This window comes from Dermacentor albipictus, chromosome 6, assembly GCF_038994185.2.
Source record: "Dermacentor albipictus isolate Rhodes 1998 colony chromosome 6, USDA_Dalb.pri_finalv2, whole genome shotgun sequence".
In the NCBI taxonomy this organism is placed as follows: Eukaryota; Metazoa; Arthropoda; class Arachnida; order Ixodida; family Ixodidae; genus Dermacentor; species Dermacentor albipictus.
Genome location: NC_091826.1, coordinates 103,461,361 through 103,481,511, shown reverse-complemented (window position 1 = coordinate 103,481,511; position 20,151 = coordinate 103,461,361). Strand labels below are relative to the sequence as shown.

Sequence of the window (20,151 nt, the reverse complement as noted above, 5' to 3'; positions counted from 1 at the left end):
AGACACCGCCCCTCAAGCGTGTGCGCCTGCTCGAGTTGCTGCCGCCGCACGACTCCATTGCTTGCCGCATCGCGATGCAATACGTTCCGAGTTTTCCCATAAGCGGGAAACAGACTGTGCACGCTATATTTGCCTTTAAGAAGATCGGTACGCTTGACGAATATTTTTATGGCTGCAATGCGGCGAATGGGCAGCGTCTGCTTAACCATGTAAGGGACGCTGAGCAGGTAATTGAAAACGACATCGTATGTGCCGCCGGAAAAATCGTCAGCACATACGATGCGGCACACACATACGGCACCTACGAGCTAGAGTCATTTTTGCAGTTTCTCACATAATGTTTGCTACAAATCCGTGTTGTCGCTGATGGCGACAACGGGCTTCTATCGACACTGTGCGGAAATAAACAGGATATATCGCTGCCTAGCACAAGTACGACATGCGCACACAACTTTAACTAGTATGTCCCCTACAATATGGAATAGAGGCAGCAATGTAGACAGCTTGGTCATTTTTTAACAGTACTCAAGAGAGGGAAGTTGAAAGTATTATTATACATTCCTGCTTCAGCAATGCCGGCGCGACCAAGACGCGGGTGTGTATCGTCCAGTAATCCGATCGATCGGTGCAATGGTGAAGCGGGAATGAACTCCGGTCATGTTCAATGCGTCATGCACATATTCAATTTCTCGGCACGCGTAAACTTCGGCCACTGCTAGCGCATACAACAGACGTGGTTTCCATTCTTGGGCAGCGCACCCACTAACGAAACACGAGAAAGAAGACAGGACAAGCGCTCGTTGAACTTAAAGTTTTTATATGGATAAAAGGATTATGTACCGAGTAATTATTAATTTCACGTGGGTTACATACAGAAACCGTCATACACTCAGGAGTGATCAATGAACGAGCTCGCTTCGTTTGCCAGATGTTTACTTCGCTCGGCGCACCGCAGTAATCCATGTCTGTCGTCTGCTTCTTTCGTACCATTTTCTTGTGAATCAGCAGAATTTCCGTGGTTGCATCAACCCTTTCGTGTTTACATTGCTGTCGTGACAGTTAAAAACACAATAATAATTTCCGGTCATCCGAAGAGGCGCCGTCGCAAACAAGGGACGTTTCGCGCGCAGCGCGAACTGAACGCGAGCGCGACCGCGAAGGGAAGCGGCGACGGAAACCTACACCCGTTGGAGATGAAATCGCTCCGCCAGGGGAGAAACGAGCGCTGGCGTCTAGGATGAAACTTGGCGTGCGGTCGTCTATACACCAGAACACCGTGAATTCAAAGGGCGCCGCCATATTGATGAGCGCCGGTCGCGCCATCTATCCCAAGCGCCGCGAAGTAGCAGGCCTGGGCTGCCACGCCGGGAGATGCGACCCGGCGCGAAAGCGAAACTTGGGCTTTTTAGCTGGGCGGAAGGCGTGTTACACGTTTTTTCTAACCTGTCATTTTCGCTGTCTGGATTCAATCAAACTTCAAGACCTCGTGCAAGTCCACAATGGACACACTGAGTGCTGTGCAGACTGCAGAAGCGAATACAACGGGTAGGTACGCTATTACGTTTGTACAAACCGCGCGCTATATGCTAGAACACCTGTGAGCTTTTTGGCACGTATCCTGTGAAGGAATTTATAGCACTGTGGTGGTGCCATATATTATTAAAGCACGCAGAACACTGTCATCTGCACTTTCAGTTTGGTCTTGTTTGTAATGGTCTCTACTGGGTTGGCCGCGCTTGGCAACCAACTGGCGAGGTCGTTTGACTGCCTGGTTAGCAGACGCCTGCCCTTCACCACCTGCACACTGAAAACAAAATAGATGTTACAGTAAGAAGGGCTGTAGTTCTTTCCCATGCCATCACTTTTGCGAAGATATGAAGTCCTCTCAAAATGAAATAGAAAATGCACCAGGCCAATTGTATCGTGCAACCACTTAAGAGTACAACATTCCGAACAAAAGCCTACAGCACTCGAACAAGCAGCATATGATGCTAAACCTGCACTGAGGTACATGAGGTACCTGCGAAGGTACCTCATGTACCTTCGCAGGTACTGAGGTACATGAGAACCTGCACTGAGGTACATGAGGTACTACAGTAGTTATAATGTTCAACTACATGTGCAGTCAAAGCCCGTATAACAGGGCGAGCATGACAGATGCAGGTGTTGTACAGTTGCACAAACCATGACAGGGCACGTAAAATTACCATCCCTACTTAAAGCTGCATCATCAGGACCCCTTTGGTACAAGACAACAACCGCACCTGCATTCCAAGAAATTAGCCCCACCAACTGCAGCTACCTGGTACCAGACCTGTTTCGCTTGTGCGAGGCCATCGGATTGTTGGCGCTCCCTTAGAAAAGAAAACAGTAAAAAAAAACTAGTGAGAACGATCAAAAGTTTCTTACAAAATACAAGAATAATTAAGCACCTTATTTTCCTCGCCATATGAACGGAAATATTTTGCGCTTTGCCCCGCATAACAGCCCGCACGCAGTTTAGAGCTCAGGAGGCTCAAATGAATTCGTTACGAATGACACCTGCAACACCAGCTCGTAAAGGTAGGTGCGCTGCAAGAACGCCTTCGGCGACGAGTAGTCGTCGTTTACGTTTTTGTGGACGCATGCTACGTGACGAGCAAACTTCGGTTTACTTTCATTAGCAATAACGCTCACCAGCAAGGCCTACAACTTGTCGTTCACGCTTAATGGTCATTCCGTGCACCAGCTGCAAGTATCGCTAACCGCAAACGCAACTGTTCCGCTTAACCGTCGGGAGCTCTGCCTGAATGAAAACACGAAAAGGCTTGCCTTTTTGTTATAGCCAAGGCGAAGCACCGGCGCGGGATTCTGCTCTGTAGGCTTGTTGCCCAGAAAGTGCTCGGAGCAAACCTGCGTATTACGTTTGTAGGGCGCAAAGTTGAATGGGCACCAAAATATACACAGATCGAATGCTCACTCGTGCATTTTCACTGGGTTGGTAGTTCTTCCTATTCACTGCAGCTATCCACCGGTGGCGCAGCTTGGCATTCTTCGTTGCGGATGGAAATCGGCGCAGGCTGAAAATACCGCACCGGCACGATTCCCTACGTGTGTTGTGCTCTTCGCAAACAGCGCTAAGCAACCTGCTCCTTTTCCGCTGGTTGTTTTGGCATCCAAACACGACGCAATGATGCCCAGATGACTTCTTCTACTTTGGATCCGTGTGAACGGGCACATTTCCGCACTTTGGAGCCCTAGAGCTGGAGCTTGCCATGTCTACTGGTCGCCGGCGAACACACTTTGGCAGCCCAGTACAAAATAGCGCCGGTCGACCGGGCAACCCGGGTGCGAGAGTATGCGTTCGGTTAGTCTGGGTGCGAGACTAGCGTGTTCTGGTCTATACACGACGCAACCGTAAAAGAAACACACGTGCTCGCCGCGACGCACTGTGAAAAATATATAAAGCTTAAAAAGCTTCTTTCGTCATTTCACCACTTGAAGGCGCTAGCTTCTTTACAAAAACACCACTTGAAGCGGCGCGAGAACGGAACATACGGCTGCGTATGTGTGTGTCTTCTGGTTGTGTGGCTGGAATATGCCGCGTTTCGTCGCCAAGGCGGCGTGCAGCGCACTCTTTTCGACGTGCCGCCTATCCAGCGCTGGTTCCCCATGGCCATTTGTTGAACATGATTGTGCTTACCTCTGACCACGGCTGCTCGATAAAACGCATGAGGAGTGGCCAGTGTTTTTAGATTAGGTCAGTTTAGATGTTTACATTAGGTAAGCTTAGGTAATGTTTAAATTAGGTAAGTGCACGGGGTCGCCATGGCGACAGAGCGGGCCCCTCCCGTCTCAAGCGCTGAGGAGGTGCTGCGGTCGCGTTAGGATTGGAACTACTGTATATGCTACCTAAGGTAGCAGAGTTGCGCATCTGTTCTATCAAGCCGCTAGCGCCTCTATTGGCAGAACGTCATCATGTGATAGTCAAGCAACCGTGCATGGCGGAGAAGCAGATGCTGAGGCCACTTTTTGTATTTTGCGATGCCGCCGCTGCAGCGAACTGGATTAACACAAGTTTATCGCCAGTCAAATTCAAAGCGAATCCGTTTGATCTTGGCGTTCGCTGTTCGCGTGCTGGCTAGCTGTGGAGCAACAACAGAATGTGCGCAGCGCATCTCACTGTTGGTTCATCGCAGTGTGATCGCAATTTTATCGGAATGGTATAATGACCGAGTGCCCTGCTCCCAACTGCACGAATCGCTCTGAAAGCGGGAAAACTTTTTATTCGATCCCATGCACCACACTGCATTCACTGAACTGCGATAAAAAAGGCGGCTCATATTTTCATAATAATGCACTGCTTGGGTTCTTTCTGAACATAAAAGGGGTTATTACTAAGTAAAGATATTTCGTCTACTACTGCTTATGTGAAGCAGGAGGCAAGAGGAATGAGTGTCATCATTTAACATACAGTAATGGCCTAACTGTACTTTGCATTATTACCTATATTGTAGCTATGTAAATCCTGTAAGAGAAAAACCTTACCTACACTCCCACAGAAGGCTACTTTTGGAATCCCTGCAGTCGATTCCATTTTATTCCCTGCAGTGAAACGCACATAACTGAGTGACACTTGCAGATGTGGCTGATATCCAGTGCCTGCTGGTAGGTGGGTACGTTTCTGCAGCAAATCTAATGGCGTACCAGAGTCGATATACTAATGGTTGTTCATTGACTCACCAGTAATATTTTAGACTACCTACGCGTTGAGAGCTTTGGTGCATAGGCCTCATTATATTTAGTACAGCTCACTTTGTAAAAGAGCACAAATTGATAAAGCTCAATATATCAATGTTCGCGCGCACTGTTTCTTTTTTTCGGAAATTCGCATTTTGGCTTCATTGCCAGAAAAAGAGGTAGTTGCGGCGCAGTTCTTTTCGTTACTGTTTACATGCTAAAAGAGCACCGCACTGCTCTTAGTAGCGTATTTATCTTTGCTGAAAAATATCTTAGTGCCAAGCAATATTCAAGCAAAGGAAAAATACTCAGGCATCTGATTGTTTACCTCAGTTGCTAACGTTTATACAGTTTTTAATACACTGTTATTTCGAACCTTATACTACCTTGATAAGTAGCTTTTCCAAAAAATAACATCAGCATATTCCCTAAGACTGTTCGGTGCGATCTAATTGTTACCGTCGAAGTTCATGAATGCTGCATCTGACCGGCGTGTATAGAATACACAATCTATTTAGATGCGCTAGTGCCCATACGTTATTAGGTCAAAAGTTCCTAGAAGGTGCACAGGTGACTGCTAGTCCAAAAACAACTGATATTTGCGCTGCATCTTACGCCACGGGCTAAAAAAGAGCAGCACCTTTTCCTTGACTATCTTATTCAGTCGGCTGTTTCGATTCGCTTTGTTTGCGATTAGGTGGGAAAGCGGTCCACAAGCGAGGCGAAAGCGTTCGCGGTCGATCGACAATCCGGTAGGCATGTCGCCTGCAAAAACGGAGTGCAGCTTCGCCGCATATATTTGGTTGCTTCCCAGGCAAGATGGCGGACGTACGCGCAACTCTGCTACCTTAGGTAACATGTACAGTAACTCTAACGGATTGGCGACAGAGGGTCATCTGCTACTTCTCCATGTTGAGCAGCGGAAGCAAGCCATTTTCGCAGCAGTGAAATTGCAGTAAAGACACTAGAGAAGGCCTAATTAAATATCGCTTACTCATATATGAGAGCTGCGAGAGTCCCTGCACAATACTGGATCACTTGTGTTTCATTCGAGTGGCCTCATTCGTAGCTCTTTCATGGGTCGATTCTTAGGTGCGTCTGCGCTATTCTCGCACATGTACCTATAGTTATCATAGATGAATGTTTAAACCATTATATAAATTAAGCTTGCGAATATATTTAGAAGCCATCGTGCCACTTGAGCCTAACAACGGAAACTCTAAAGTCGCACTACTAGTCTTATACGACTGAGCGCCACGATGGTGCAGTGTTTCAAGTCAGTAAGCACACCTCACTGCTGGGATACTTAACATTAACGGCACAGTTCATCTGAAGATGCTTCACGTACGTACTAATCTTGGCTTTTCATTAAAATTTTCCCACCAGCTACGAATGAGACAAGTATAGTGGAGGAAGTAATAAAAAAATAGAGCACAGTTCAATACACGACATACTGACAGCTCTGTTTAGAAAAAGCTTCAAATACCAATGATGCGTTTATTCACCAATGCAGTAGATTCACACGTCACATCAACTTCACCTTCTCACAAAAGCAATAGCTCAGGAAGCAGTTAGCTGTTTGCATGCGTAATTTGCAGCGAAACGCATTCGTAAGGCAATGTAGGACTGCAACAATTCTGCAGTAAGTGTTGTGAGTAGTGCATCCAACTCCATGTACACCGTAGCTTTGGAGTGAATACAGGATGTCCCAGGTGTCCACGCAGAGGTTGTTTTCTTGCAGTAGATTAGAAATTTTACTTTCGACGCCTCTAAGCTTGTTGAATAAATCCCACGAAGGATGCTTACGGCATCCTTCCTTAACTCTCAGCTGTTAGGAAAGTTTCTGGGCACTCTTTACCTGATGACTGGATTTCATTGATGTATGCAATACACTTCTCATGTTTCGGAAAAGTGTGTACGAGATAGCCACACAAATCATACCCAACGCAATCTTGTGCCCCTGGCATGCTGTATCCATGATCTGGCGTAGTGTCTCCCGTTGCCAGATCACTCTTTGGTGAAGTCCATAGCTTTTACAGCTTTAACTTGACCACAGCTTAGAGCTGTTCGTGTGTTGTCAGCCGTTCTTTCGTTCCTGCCTTCATGGTTTCTTGAACAGAAGCAAGTATGAAAGTTGGCTCTGCCACAACATCGCCAGTGATGCAAAACTTTATAGGTGTGTGCAGACTTAAAAGCCTGCATATGTGTGAGCTCATGATAGTCAGGTGGTCTTCATACCCTTTCAAGCATCTAGTGACTCTGAAGAATCTCTGAAAGAAAGAAAAGTGAAAAAAGGCTGTTTCATTGAAACATTTACGAACACTTGCGTCCCTATGTGACATAAGTGACATATGTAACCTTTCAAAAAGTTTCCTCATTTCTTACTTCCAAAGCATACTGGTTGAGTTTTCCTGTCAGGACATAGTGTGCTCCTTTGGAATGAAGGTATGTGATCAAATCCAAGACAGACGCTAGTTTCACTCGGAGGGACTCCATGGTCACTTGTGAGGCAAGCGCAACAGTTTCCTCTCTGATGTGGTTCTGCTCGGTCACATCTACAAGTCGAAGGAATTCTTGAACCAGCTTAAAACAAAACGACTATGTAACATTCATTAGTAGCGCGCAAGGAAGTAAAAAGTGACGTTAGTTTTGCACTACTTTCTGCACTATCACACGCTTGCTGTAGTGGATAAAGTAGCAACATGAAAACCACATGTTTGAACAAATTTCATGCTTGGATCATCACAATCGTGTTCTAACCGGGGCCTATTTTGGTGAACGACTTCTCTCTGTTCCTTCATGTCTACACAGGCCACACCAAATATGTTTACTATAATTAATATTGCCCTTGTATGTACAAGCATAATTTCTTGTAAAAAGCTTGTTACTGTCGCATTTACTGCTTAGTATTTGTGGCGAAACTGACTTGTTTTTGCGTACCTCAATTTCTTTTGATGAGCTTCCTATCCCAAAACGTGGCAGCTTCTTTTTAGGTCATCAAAGAGATCGTTCACCAGTAATGTGAACTGCGCTGTTGCATCACTGTTTTCAAGGCCGGGGCGTTGAAGTCTTCTGTGCATGTTTAGGCCAATGTCAGTGCTTTGGCTGAAAAGCTGCAAAGAAAGCAACAATTTTAGATATCTTCTGCTACGCATGCAAGAATTTCACCATAACTTAAGAGCAACAAGAATGTGTGCAATTACACCTGCCTGAACACCCAGCCGCACATTATTTTTCTCAAAGTGTCGGGGTTCACATGCTCTCTTGCCAGTTTTGGTACTACACGGAGCTGCTGCTCGCTGTTAACGTCCTGAAGTATACAGTAACGGTCATAGTTGATTTTATGTTCGCCATTCTGTAAAGTAAAAAGATGATTGAAAAGTTGGAGCTGATATTTTGTGATCACGATAATTTTGTTACAAGCTAACATAAATGAGCGGATACCTACCACGCCGTACTTGTGACGAAGCAGATGATTTCTTATGCACTTCACAATGTGAGACACACCACAGAGGAAGTACAGACTGCTGTCTGGAATACAGGGATATTCAATTTTGTGCTTATGTGCTTTAGAGCTGCCTGTCACACCAGACGTTGATCACATTCACTTGTTTGTGCTTGCTCCATCGCTTATGATGGCTATCGCTGTAGCATTTTGTTTATGAAGCTCTTTGACGGCTTTCAAAACCATCCTTGCGAGGACTCTTTCAGGAGATGCATTTTTTGTAGCGAAGCTGGCGATTGGTAGTACCCACGAATGAAATGGAGGCACAAACGTAAGCACAAGTGCATGATCTGCCATGGCTGTAGATTTCTGGTCGTCTACTTTATATGTTTGCTTGTTGAATGTGAAAGCTTGGCGCACTTTCATTTCCGCTAGTATGAGGATTCCACAGCACCTTACTCCATTTGTTTCATAAGTGCACCAATGCTGTTAAGCGAAGCCTTGTTAAAACCGAACTCTCAAGGCATTCCATTGATAATTTGTTTAAGGCGCGATCACGTAGGTAGTGGGAAAATATTCATCTTTGACATCAGCCTATAAGCAGCAGGGCTTGATATCTTAAGAGAGAGGTAAGTCATCAACCAGTCGGTTTTATAGCGCTATCCTCTCGCTGATTTGCTTTTGAAGCTTTCAACACTGCGTGAAGAGCAAGCTGTTGCGCTTGAGGAAGACACATTTGAAAGCCCGAATTTCTTTTTTGGATTTCTCGCCAAAAATTGTAGCCCTAATCACTCTTTCTTAGTTACGTTTTTATTTTTTAAACGTACCCTTGGGTGAGGCTTGGGTCGTTCCTCGGATTTCTTTTTTTTTCCGTTTTTCCCGTGCTCGGATATTTTTTCTTGTGCTCTTGCACGGTGGGCAGAAGCTTTTCTGAGACAGCCTAAAGCATTTTGCGCTCCTCCACCTGTCCTGGGTCTTGAAAGCTGATGTTGCTGCCGAAATCGAGGAGATTAAACCACAATGACAGCCCGTGCACACTTTTAGGTTGCTAACGTAAGTGAGAAATGCGGATAGTTTCTTCAAGCTGGAGAGTTTTAGCGGTTCTCCCGAACCATATTCGTTGTAGACGCACGGAGGAACAAGCCTTCCGCATAAGCTTAGTGCAACAGTGAAGTCTTTCCTCATAACCAAAGCCCTGTCGATCACAATACCACTGTCTTCGTCAACTTTGAAGAGTCATGAGCTGAACAATCCAGGACTCGAAACTTCAGTGCTCTTGGAATGCAGGGAACGAAGATGATTCCTCTGAACAACTCTCTATAACGGAAGGGAGCTTAGTTTCTTTAGCATTACTGTTTTTTATGTTTACATCACGTCGCCATCACTTTCAGACTTACGGACATCGCAATTTACTGTTGCTCTTAGCTTCGAAGGTTTTCTTCTGGGCTTTGGTTCTTTTGCTTTTGATAGGTGCGCAGGAATGTTGGGAAAATAAGTTACTCTGCACCCACCTTAAGCGTCCACCTGCCACGTGGAATCTTAACAATACTGCCTTTAACGATGTGCTCGTTGAACGTGATTAAGTCCTCGGCACGTTAAGTGCTGCCGACTGCACGTTTTCTCTTGAGAAGCATATCCACTTTGTCAGCCCAGCGCGCTGCATGTCGGCACAGAGACTCTTTGTCAAACTTGGCTTACAACACAATGCATGTGATCTCTAAGTCACATACCTATATTCCAACTTATAGATAAGCGATAACACCAAAGGAACTTTTTCGGAGTGCACGCCGGTGACAGACAGCCTAGACAGACACCGAGAAAAGTACTGAACGTGCCCGCCGACAGCCGGCGGCTCGATCCCAACGCGACGCCAGCGCCATCTCTGAAGGGATAGACGAGTTGCAGCCGCCTCCTAAGCAGACTTATTCAACTGACCCAATCCACCAACGTTGGGTGCGGCCGGTATTTGTGTTTGCACCGCTATTTGGAGTTTCTGGCGTGGACAAAGCGCAGAAGCAGCTGTGAAGCAACAAAAGCAAAGATGTGGCGCGGCGCCGTATTGGCCGGTTGCCTTTGCTCAAAAAGATTGCGTTCTCGTGATGACTGTGGCAGAAAGCAAGTTCCGCATCCACTCCCAGGGTTCTACGAGGGAAAATAAGTACCCAAGAAAGTGAACGAGGAAACACCGCCGCGGTAGCTCAATTCGTAGAGCATCGCACGCGAAATGCGAAGGTTGTGGGATCGTCCCCCACCTGCAGCAACTAGTTTTTTCATCCACCTTCAATTCCATTATTTATCGTTTCTTTATTTTATTTATTAGGCACATTGATTTTCCCTTTGATGTGCTTGGTAACAGTGTTTCTTGGCTTCTTATGATGTGCGCACACAAATGTTACTCGAGAAAAAGTGCGATGTTATCAGGTGTTTTGTCACAGAAACGCGGAACGAAATTATGGGCAGGTGTACGTATGTGGTGGTTCTCAGGGAAATGTGCTGGCAGGGCTAATAATTTGGCGATAGAAACTGCGCGACCAGTTTATACATGAGGTTGAGACCCGTATGTAACAGTTACATTTTTTCCTTTTCGGTTGTGTGAGGAGAATAATAGTAACCCTAACCTGATTTTTTTTTTTTTTGCAGAAGAGGGGTTGTTGAGACTCCTGGGGCGCTGTATCCACAAGATCAACCGAGCACGCCGCCAGGAAAAGAGGCTGAACATTTACACGCACGCCCAAAAAGAGCCTCCAGAGAAGGTCAAGAAGGAGGTTCGTGACCGCAGAGCAGAGTTACGTTCCAGCATTGACGCGGTGATGAACTACGAGGGTGAGTGACGTTGTTCAGGAGTAATTTGTATGAAATTTGTATAATGCACAGCAGAAAACGTAACCTCAAAATATTATATTTCCAACATTTTTTCTGGCCACGCATGCATAACCTCTTTAATGGGACCCTGAAATGATTTTTTTATTCTGCACAAGGATATGCGTTCTGAACATTTGATCTGAGCCTGCATACACGTTCACTGAGAACACTGTAAGAATAGGCTAGGTGGCTTAACGAAGGCCGTCCAGGCGGAAAAAAGTTGTGCATGTATCGCGTAGCGCTCGGCAGATGGCGCGACAGACACAAGCGCCTTCGTTTTGAAGCAGAAAAGCAGGGCGAGAGTTATTACGGATGTGAAAAGCATCATAAAACGTTCTTCGTATGTTATTCCAGCTTCACAAGGAAACTTGTTTGGATTGAAGAAAGCATACGTTTAACGAGACTAAGTGTGCTCCGATAGCCATGTAGTGCACGCTCTCTTCCATGCCGGTACAGGCGCATGGCAAAATGAGGCCAGCGCAACGGCAGTCGGCTACAATACCTACCTCACCCACAGAACTTACCATGATGAGATGCCAAAACCGCCCCGCGAAAATTAGCTTTACGTGTACTGTAACCTAGATAAGCTCGCAGTTAAATTGTAATGCGCTGCGAAACAGCTTTCCGGGGTGGCTATTCGAAGGCCGCATTTTTTAATAACTGAAGTTTAGTGTTCTGGTAGAGGTGGTTGTGATGTTAGTGTACAGGACGGACAAGCGTCGGCTTGTCGGCATTTGCGAATTTCTCGATCATATGGACGACTGTCATTTAAAAGCCAGGGACGCAAAAGCAGTAAAGTTTTGTGCAGATTCACATTTATTTGACAAATACGGAGAGCATGCCATAAATGAAGTATTCGTACAAGCGTTTACGTTCCATAAACAAAGTGGACACTGGCACACATTTTGCACACACGAGGAAGTTCATGGCGCCCACCATTTATTTGAGCAAATTAAACGTAGAGTTTTCACTTACTGAAGCTTCAACAGCTTTTGCAGCTACTGCGACTTATTTTTTGCCTCAAATGTCTGTTTGCAGAACTGCCTCATTCTCATGGCTACATATCTGTGTAGCACGCCAGCAATAACTTCTTTTTATAATTGGCACAGGAGAAGTGAAACTTGTACTTATCAACCATGTTGTGCAATGTTTGTTCATAGGCATTTCTGAGAGCCGCATGCTTGTGGAATTCCATCTCCTTTGCATGAAGCAACTGAAAAAGACATCGCTTTGGGTGCAAAAGGCCTCGCCTGGTTTTACACAGAACAAGGTTGCTTTCCGGCTGATGACGAAGTGCTCTTTGTTCCAATAATCCTTCACGGCATTTTGCACACCTAGTGCTTCTCAAGTACTTCGCGGCATATAAAACCAGCTAAATAAAAAATTATGCAATCTGCAGCTGCCGGTGCTTCATGCAAGTTGTCGAACACGTGGTCATCTTCCTCTTCAGCAGCAACTAGGCCATTTAGCTTCTCTTCGAGTTTCTTCAGGTGTTCTTTTGACTTGACACTGTCGTCAAAAGCAAATTTAAAATCTCAGTGTAAGTACAGGTGCACCTTGGCGAGATTCATTTTCAACGTGAGTTTCCGAATTTAGGGGATTTAATAAAACTGTAAACTGACACCATGTTGTAAAGCTGCAGAAATGCGGGCATAGGTTTGTGGTCATTTTGGCCACCAGACTGTCGCATAATCCCAAAGAAGCGTACCAACACGCCTTGGTTAAGTTTTCCTGTTAAAACATATTTGAAACCACACTCCTTTAGCAGGTATCTTTATAGTTCCAGTGCCGACAAAATAGCCACAAGAAGGCCCTCAGCAGTGTGCTCGGTTAGGCAACTTGCTCTTGTGGTCTTTCCTTTTTCGCATTTTTTGAGCAATGCAACGACGAGGCCAGGACACTCAAATCTCTACTGCCAACAGTGATGCTTTCCTTTGGATGGTTTCGGTTTAGAGCATCAAAAAGATTGTTAAACCTTCGTGTGAATTCTGCTGTTCCCTAGACGTTTCGAGCCCTTTTGTGCCTCACTTCGAGTAGAACTGCAAGCCTTTCGCTACACTTCAGCTGAACAACTGAGTGGCCAGCTTCACCAGCATTTTTTCGGTCGTTGAAGGGTTGATGTGGAACAGAGCTATTTTGAGGCAAACATGCAAATTTTCCGGCTGTTTAGAGTCTCCCATAAACAGCCTGTCAAAATGCACCCAGTGAACGCGATCGCCTTTAACGCTCAACACTTTCTGTGAAAGTAAATGGTTTCGAACGCATTTCATAAGAAAGGGGACGTCAGAAAACAAATATACATTGCGTTTCTCATCAACGGGATGACTGAAGTAGTTCCGGGACTGTTCCAATGCTCCAGTGACGCCGAACTCCTTCTACATAGCACGGTTCGTATTTGCGCCATCACAGGCGACCACGCCGTCTAAGACCACCGCGTATTCAAGCAAAAGTGTTGGAAACACTGCTATCGGCTGAGTGTACTTGTTGCCAAATGACCGAAAGGGAAATACAAGCCCGTGGTCAGCAAGGTCGTCGCGGGCTGCTGAAGAACCTTCATAATCAGTGAAGCCACTGTATGTCATCTTCTTCGAATGAACTCGAATTTCCTTTCGAACGCGCATTTCATTGATAACAAGTATTCCGTGGCGTTGAAAATTTTCTTTAGTGGACATCTCCTTCTCAAAGGCTGTGAAAAACCTCTTGTCAAAGTCACACCTGACTCTTATCATGCACAGGAACTTGCACACTGTCGTAACGCAAGGAAGTGGAAGCACCTCACTACCTCGCAGGAACGAGTATGCAGATTGGCTACGTATGTGCAACAGCAAGCACGTCAGAAGCCAATCCTCTGTTTACTGCTGCTTTTTTTGTTCGTCAACCTCGCTGCTGCTACACACTCCTTTACCGCAGTCAGCCGACCACTAGGGAGATCAATTGTGCGTGATTTCTCGCCCAGTTCTTCTCTTGACAATATTTGCATGTGCATATGACCTTCTGCAAGCTCCACCGACATTTTGTTAAAGCGTTTCAGCAGACGATTTTTGGACCTTTTCAGAGCATAATTTGACCGACGCAGTGCTGCAACTTTGTCCTTGCTCTGGTATGAAGTCAACGGACGCGAACCTGAAAGCCTATGCCTGCGCAATCTTTCATCTGTTTTTTTCTGGTGCATTCGCAGTACGTTTGAAAGGCCAGAACATTTGTGACATACTAGTAAGTTCGAGCCACTAGGGTCAAGAACAATAGAGCACCTCTTGTGCCGCCATCTCTGATTGTTGTCGAGATATGCCCAATTTTTATTTCAACGTGTCGATACTCCAGAGTGCTCGGTCCACCATTGCACAGTTTCGTCTTACCAACGTGCTCTAAGATAGCCTTAACGTCATCCACAGTTGCTAAAAGTACCTTCATACTGCACATCTGCCTTTGAAACTGACTTGCGCATCACGGTTGTTTGCCAGCATATCTTCATGAATTTCAACAATTTTAGTGGTTACAAAGGAAGATGCGGGGCTCACTGGCAATAGGCATGCATCTGAAAGTAAACGGCTTTCACGTTTTTTGGTGCGCTCCAGCTGGGAGAAGACGACGCTTTTTACTTCTCCAAAGCCGAACAGGTGGTATCCCCGTGAGTTTGACGGAAGGAAAAATCGTGGTAAATCGCCGAACAAGCTTGCGAATGCGAGCGTATGCAGACTTTAGGGAGGAGCTAGACCCAACAGATTGAGGCGTTTTATCACATTTGCTCTTCAAACGCATCCATGTCTTGCTCCGGTGCACTCGGCAACGCATCGGAGGAGCTTCCATTAACGCCACCACTGTCAGTGCTACACGAGGCTTCACTCGTTACGATATTTTGATGCAGCGCACCGTCTGTTCGACTGTGACCGCGGTTGTCTTTCCGCCAGGCGCTTCCTTGTTTTCACTGTTTTCGATAGGTAAGCCGGACAGCCGGGAAATCTTATGGCAGCAGCATCGTCGCCAGTGATGGCTTTCACGGAGCACTCACTAAGGCGTGCCTTTTGTAGTGCGCTGTCCAGGTCTTGGACACAAGATGAGGCTCGAAGTGCTTTTCCCCGACGTGATCATGCGGCTGAAGGACACGATCCTTCCTTGGGATAGCTCGACACCGAAGGTCAATTTCACTGTACAGCCTTTGTAACCTGTTCTGGAGTGGGGAACAAAATGTTTCCTGCCCATCACAATCGCATGTGCACGCCTGACACCAGAAGAAGAAACGCCGAGCCGTGTTGAGATAGGAGCGGGCGGCGCTAACACAGCAAACGTAAGCCTGTGACATCGTCACGCCATCTGTCGGAGAGTGACTAAAACATGCACCAGCGTTGGGACTCTGCCGCTCCATGCCGCCATTCGGCCAGCTAGCCTATTACACTGTGAGTGAGAATAAAAGAACACCGATGGACTCCTTTTTTTGTGAAAGTAAAACGCATGAAAGAGGTGACGCAGGCAGTCTGGTAGAGCATTTCGTGAAACAGAGCTAGTGAAGGGCAAAATACATAGTACAGGGTAAAGAGGCACGCAAGAAACGTGTTTGATAGTTTCGTTTTCGAAGATTCCATACCACCATTACCAAGTTCTGCAACATTACAAGAAACGTGCAGTGCACGTGCCCCCTTACTGCATTTTGTGTTTTCGTGCTGTGCCTGCGTTTAAAAAGCATGTCTATAGCTCCAGCAGATGTATGCGTTAACAATCCAGTTGGTCCATTTAAATATATTGCGGAATGCCAGATCCACAAGGAGAATGCTCTTCTGCATTTGCATCACACAAAACTTCGCACTAGCTTGACTACACAGCGGTTAAAATATGCACATTGCTGCTTATCATGCCGACATACCTTCTCGTGATCAGGTGTTTGATGTAAAAACCTGCACAAACAAGATGGAGGAGTGCTTTCCACAGTGCATTTTAAAAGCTATCGGTGATAAAGTAGCAGAGGGCTCACTGTTCTAACGAAAGAGGTGTTTAGAAGCGGCTAGAGCCATTAAACACATTATAGGACATAGATGCATTTCGTCTTGGTTTAGGAGCTCTTCTGCTACTAAAGAATGAAGAGGGACGGTACCGTGCTGTGTTGCACCTGAGGAGGTCGTTCAAACGTGCAGAGCTCAATTATTCCTCTACGATGCAGGAAGCTCTAGCAGTTCAATGAATATTAAAAGATTTGCAACCGTACTTTATTAGCCAGATTTAAGCGTAATATTTACCACCATGCATTTTGGTCGGTTTTGCACGCAAAACAAGGACATCACTGCCTCCTTCACAGGTCCCATTTTTTTGCAAGAGTTTGATGTTGACGTTATTTACGAAAACGCACAGTGACAGACAACAAAGCCTACCTCTTCAACCTCATCCCGCAATCGTCCCTCATCTTTACCTCTCCTTAACGTAGCCTTCACTAACGTGCGCAGTTTGTTGCCCAAACGAGAACAACTTCGCAGCTTCACTCACGATATCGATGCCGACATCATAGTACCAACTGAAACGTGGCTAAACGGAGACGTAAGAGATAGCGAAATTTTCCCTCCTAATTCCGGCTATGTTCTGTATCGCCATGATCGGAGCAACCGGAGAGGAGGGGGTGTTCTATTAGCTATCAGAAACACCTTCTCATCTTCCCTGATCAGTCGGGATGATGATCTCGAACTATTGTGGACTTGCGCTTACAATGGTGCTGGAAAGACAATTTTCGGCGTGTGCTACAGGCCGCCGGAAAGCTATCCGTCATTCTGCGATTCACTCCGTAAAGCACTAGCCGACATCACTGACAAATTCCCTAACGCACCTATTCACCTCTTTGGTGATTTCAATTACCCTAACATTAACTGGCCTCTGCTTTCTGTAACCAACAGGTCACCGTTATCAGAAGCTAAACAATTTATTGATCCTATGCTAGACTTCAACCTACATCTGGTGATATCAAGTCCTACAAGAGGAGATAACACCCTGGACCTTATGCTCACATATTGCCCCGATAGCGCAAGGAGCGTTACCACACCACCCGGTCTTAGCGATCACAACCTCATTCATATCTGCATGGCAATAGCACCTAAGAAAAAGTCACCCACAACAAAAATAATAAAAGATTACAAAAGGGCGGACTTTGACGCCATCAATAACGAACTGCAAATTTTTTAAATGATTTCCAGCAGTCTTACTTATCAAGAACTGTTGATAGCACCTGGGAACTTTATAAGAATGTATTGCTCAACCTAGAAGCTAGATACATACCAACAGTTCTCGTGAAATCTGACTTTAACAATGAATGGTTTAATAAACGACTAAAACTCTCCTTGCTAAAAAGAGAAGGCTTTACCAAAAAGCCAAACTTACAAATAACTCAGAAACATGTGAAAAATACGAACTGTGCGCTAACCAATATATTCAGGAGCTGACGATAGCCAAAGATAACTTCTTTAATCATGACCTTCTGACAATTCTACGATCAAACCCCAATAAATTCTGGCGCTTGCATTCTAGACACATTCTAGACAGATTGAACTAACAGATCCTTATGGTAATCTCATCAATTCTGAGAAATGCGCGTAGGCTCTTAACGACTACTTTACCTCAGGTTTCTCCATCGCTAACGACACTCCCATTGAACCAATACCACCACTCTCAGTAAAATTAATGCCAGACAACAAGCTCAACCCTGATGGCATATGTAGCCTCATTAATTCACTCAAACTAACCACGTCAGCCGGGTGTGATGGAATCAACGCCAAAATACTAGTTAACACCAGTAACATTTCTAGCCAAGTAATACATCTAATATTTACGCAATCCTTAAAGACTGAAAGCTTGCCCGACGACTGGAAGACGGCCCATGTCGTACCAATCTTCAAGAGTGGCGACCGCTCCCGTGCTATAAATTATCGCCCAATTTCTCTGACCAGCATTCCTTCTAAACTTCTAGAACATATAATCTCATCCAACCTAATGTCTCACCCGGAATCTATCAACTTCTTTTACCCTCACCAGCACGGCTTCAGAAAACTATTTTCATGCGAGACCCAACTCGCCGAGTTCACCTATGACATTCTACATTTCATGGACCTTCATTTGCAGATTGATGGCATTTTCTGGGATTACTCAAAAGCATTCGACCGCGTTTCCCACAATCACCTACTTCAAAAACTCGCATCTATCGCAATCCCAAATAGCATGCTTACCTGGCTTGAACACTTCTTAAAAGGGCGCACACAGTTTACCTCTGCAAATAACCATAATTCATCTCTTAGCAGCGTAACATCTGGTGTGCCACAGGGTGCTGGTTTATCGCCTCTACATTTCCTCGTCTACATCAATGACTTACCTGCTAACATTAAGAATAAATTACGTCTTTTCGCGGAAGACTGTGTCCTATATTACCCAATCAAAGGCTCGAATGAAATCGCCGCACTACAACAGGATCTCGATTCCATTGCAGTATGGTGCGAGAAATGGTACATGCCGCTTAACCTTGCTAAATGCAAAGCTCAGTCATTCACCCGCAACCACAGTCACACCCACACAATAAATTCTGCTCCTATCAATTATGCCCCGTCTTACAAATATCTCGGCGTTCACATGACATCGACACTATCATGGGCAACTCATGTTGACCCCATCTGTTCTAATGCTTCACACACCCTTGGATATTAAAAACGCAACCTGAAAGCCGCATCACAAGAAATAAAAAAGCTAGCATATCTAGCATTCGTACATCCTCAGTTGGAATATGCGTCATCTATCTGGCACCCTTCCCAATTATATCTAATCTATGACATAAAAGCAATACGAAATCGCGCTGCTCGGTTTATAACTTCCAATTACTCTCGTGATACCAGCATAACCGCACTAAAACGTAAACTTGAACTACCATCACTTGCTTCCCGCCGGATCATCTCTCGCCTCTGCTTGCTTCACACCTTTTATGACCATCCACACTCCAGGTATTCCGTTAAATCCACCCTTACGTACATCATCTCGCTTAAGCCGCAGTCGTCCCATAGCAAACATTAACACCCGATCGTCTGCCATGAACACTTCATTCTTTGCCGATGCTATAACCCATTGGAACCATCTCCCAGAAGATATCGTGTCATGCAATGACCGTGAAACGTTCCGCGAAATGTTGAATAACCACACTGCCTAATTGCCGATACCACCGACCCTTACTCTAACATGATGTTCCTTTTTTTTCACAATTGTCCTTGGCTTGCATTTGTTTATTGTTTCTTTACTGTTCTGTACATTTCTTCTAACATTGTTGCAAGAAATAAAGCCCTCCCTTATGTAATGCCTCCTGGCCTTTAAGGTGAAAATAAATGAAATCAAATGAAATGAATTGCACTATCATCTGGACTATCAACTTCTGGACCTAGCTAATCAGGCATTGGGTGCGCGCGTGCACACACACGCAGACAATTTCTCTAACGCGCTCTTTACCGCAACTATGCGACTTGTTTCCCACACTTCACACACACACTCCTTTCCACTTTGACATTCCTGATGCTAATCCAATAAAATGTACTTGTCGAACATTTAGGCAGTGCTTCTATGCCGACATGCTACCACGAATTCTAACGAAATTATGGTTGGCAACTGCGAAAATTGCGTGCAATTCTATCGCGACAATACATATATCATTCCCTTGCGTGCCTCATTCACGAACTTTAACCTTCGGAACATACCTCATTGTTTTGTAAAAGCTGCCGCGAGAATCTTGTTCAATATCTAATGAAAGTTAGCAGCTAATCTGTCAAAATGACTAGTAGGCAACTTTTAGCATAAAGTTAGAAGTGCTTTCATATGGCTACTGTATTTTTAAAGTACATATGGAATACGCCTTTAAAACATTATTTACTGTCTTTGTGCTTTTTTGTATGGTAGCCCCCTTACACCCTACACGTCCTGTAATGCATTCCTGATCCTGAGACAAGACGTGTGAGAAACGAAGTCCAAACGTACAAGAATTGCATTGTATAGCTCTCTTGCTTTCCATAACACGTGAGAATTGTGGTACTGTGTAGGTTTGCCATGCAGAAAGTTAAATGTTACTGAAACATATTTGCTTTTGTTTCCGATGTGTCAGAATCCAGTGACAGAATTGAATGTTT

At 45.2% G+C, this 20,151-nt stretch overlaps 1 protein-coding gene across 8 annotated transcripts in view; it reads left to right on the top strand.

Annotated features, from left to right (window-relative positions):
* The window catches only part of LOC139061313 (uncharacterized), a 413,371-nt gene that overhangs the window by 74,271 nt on the left and 318,949 nt on the right, over positions 1-20,151 (top strand). For all 8 annotated transcript variants that reach the window (XR_011515359.1, XM_070541142.1, XM_070541148.1 and 5 more), the window contains one exon: positions 10,805-10,987. Coding sequence is in view for 7 of the 8 variants with exons in the window: in XM_070541142.1 (XP_070397243.1) it covers positions 10,805-10,987 (183 nt within the window). In the remaining variant the exon portion in view is untranslated. The remainder of the gene's footprint in view (positions 1-10,804; positions 10,988-20,151) is intronic.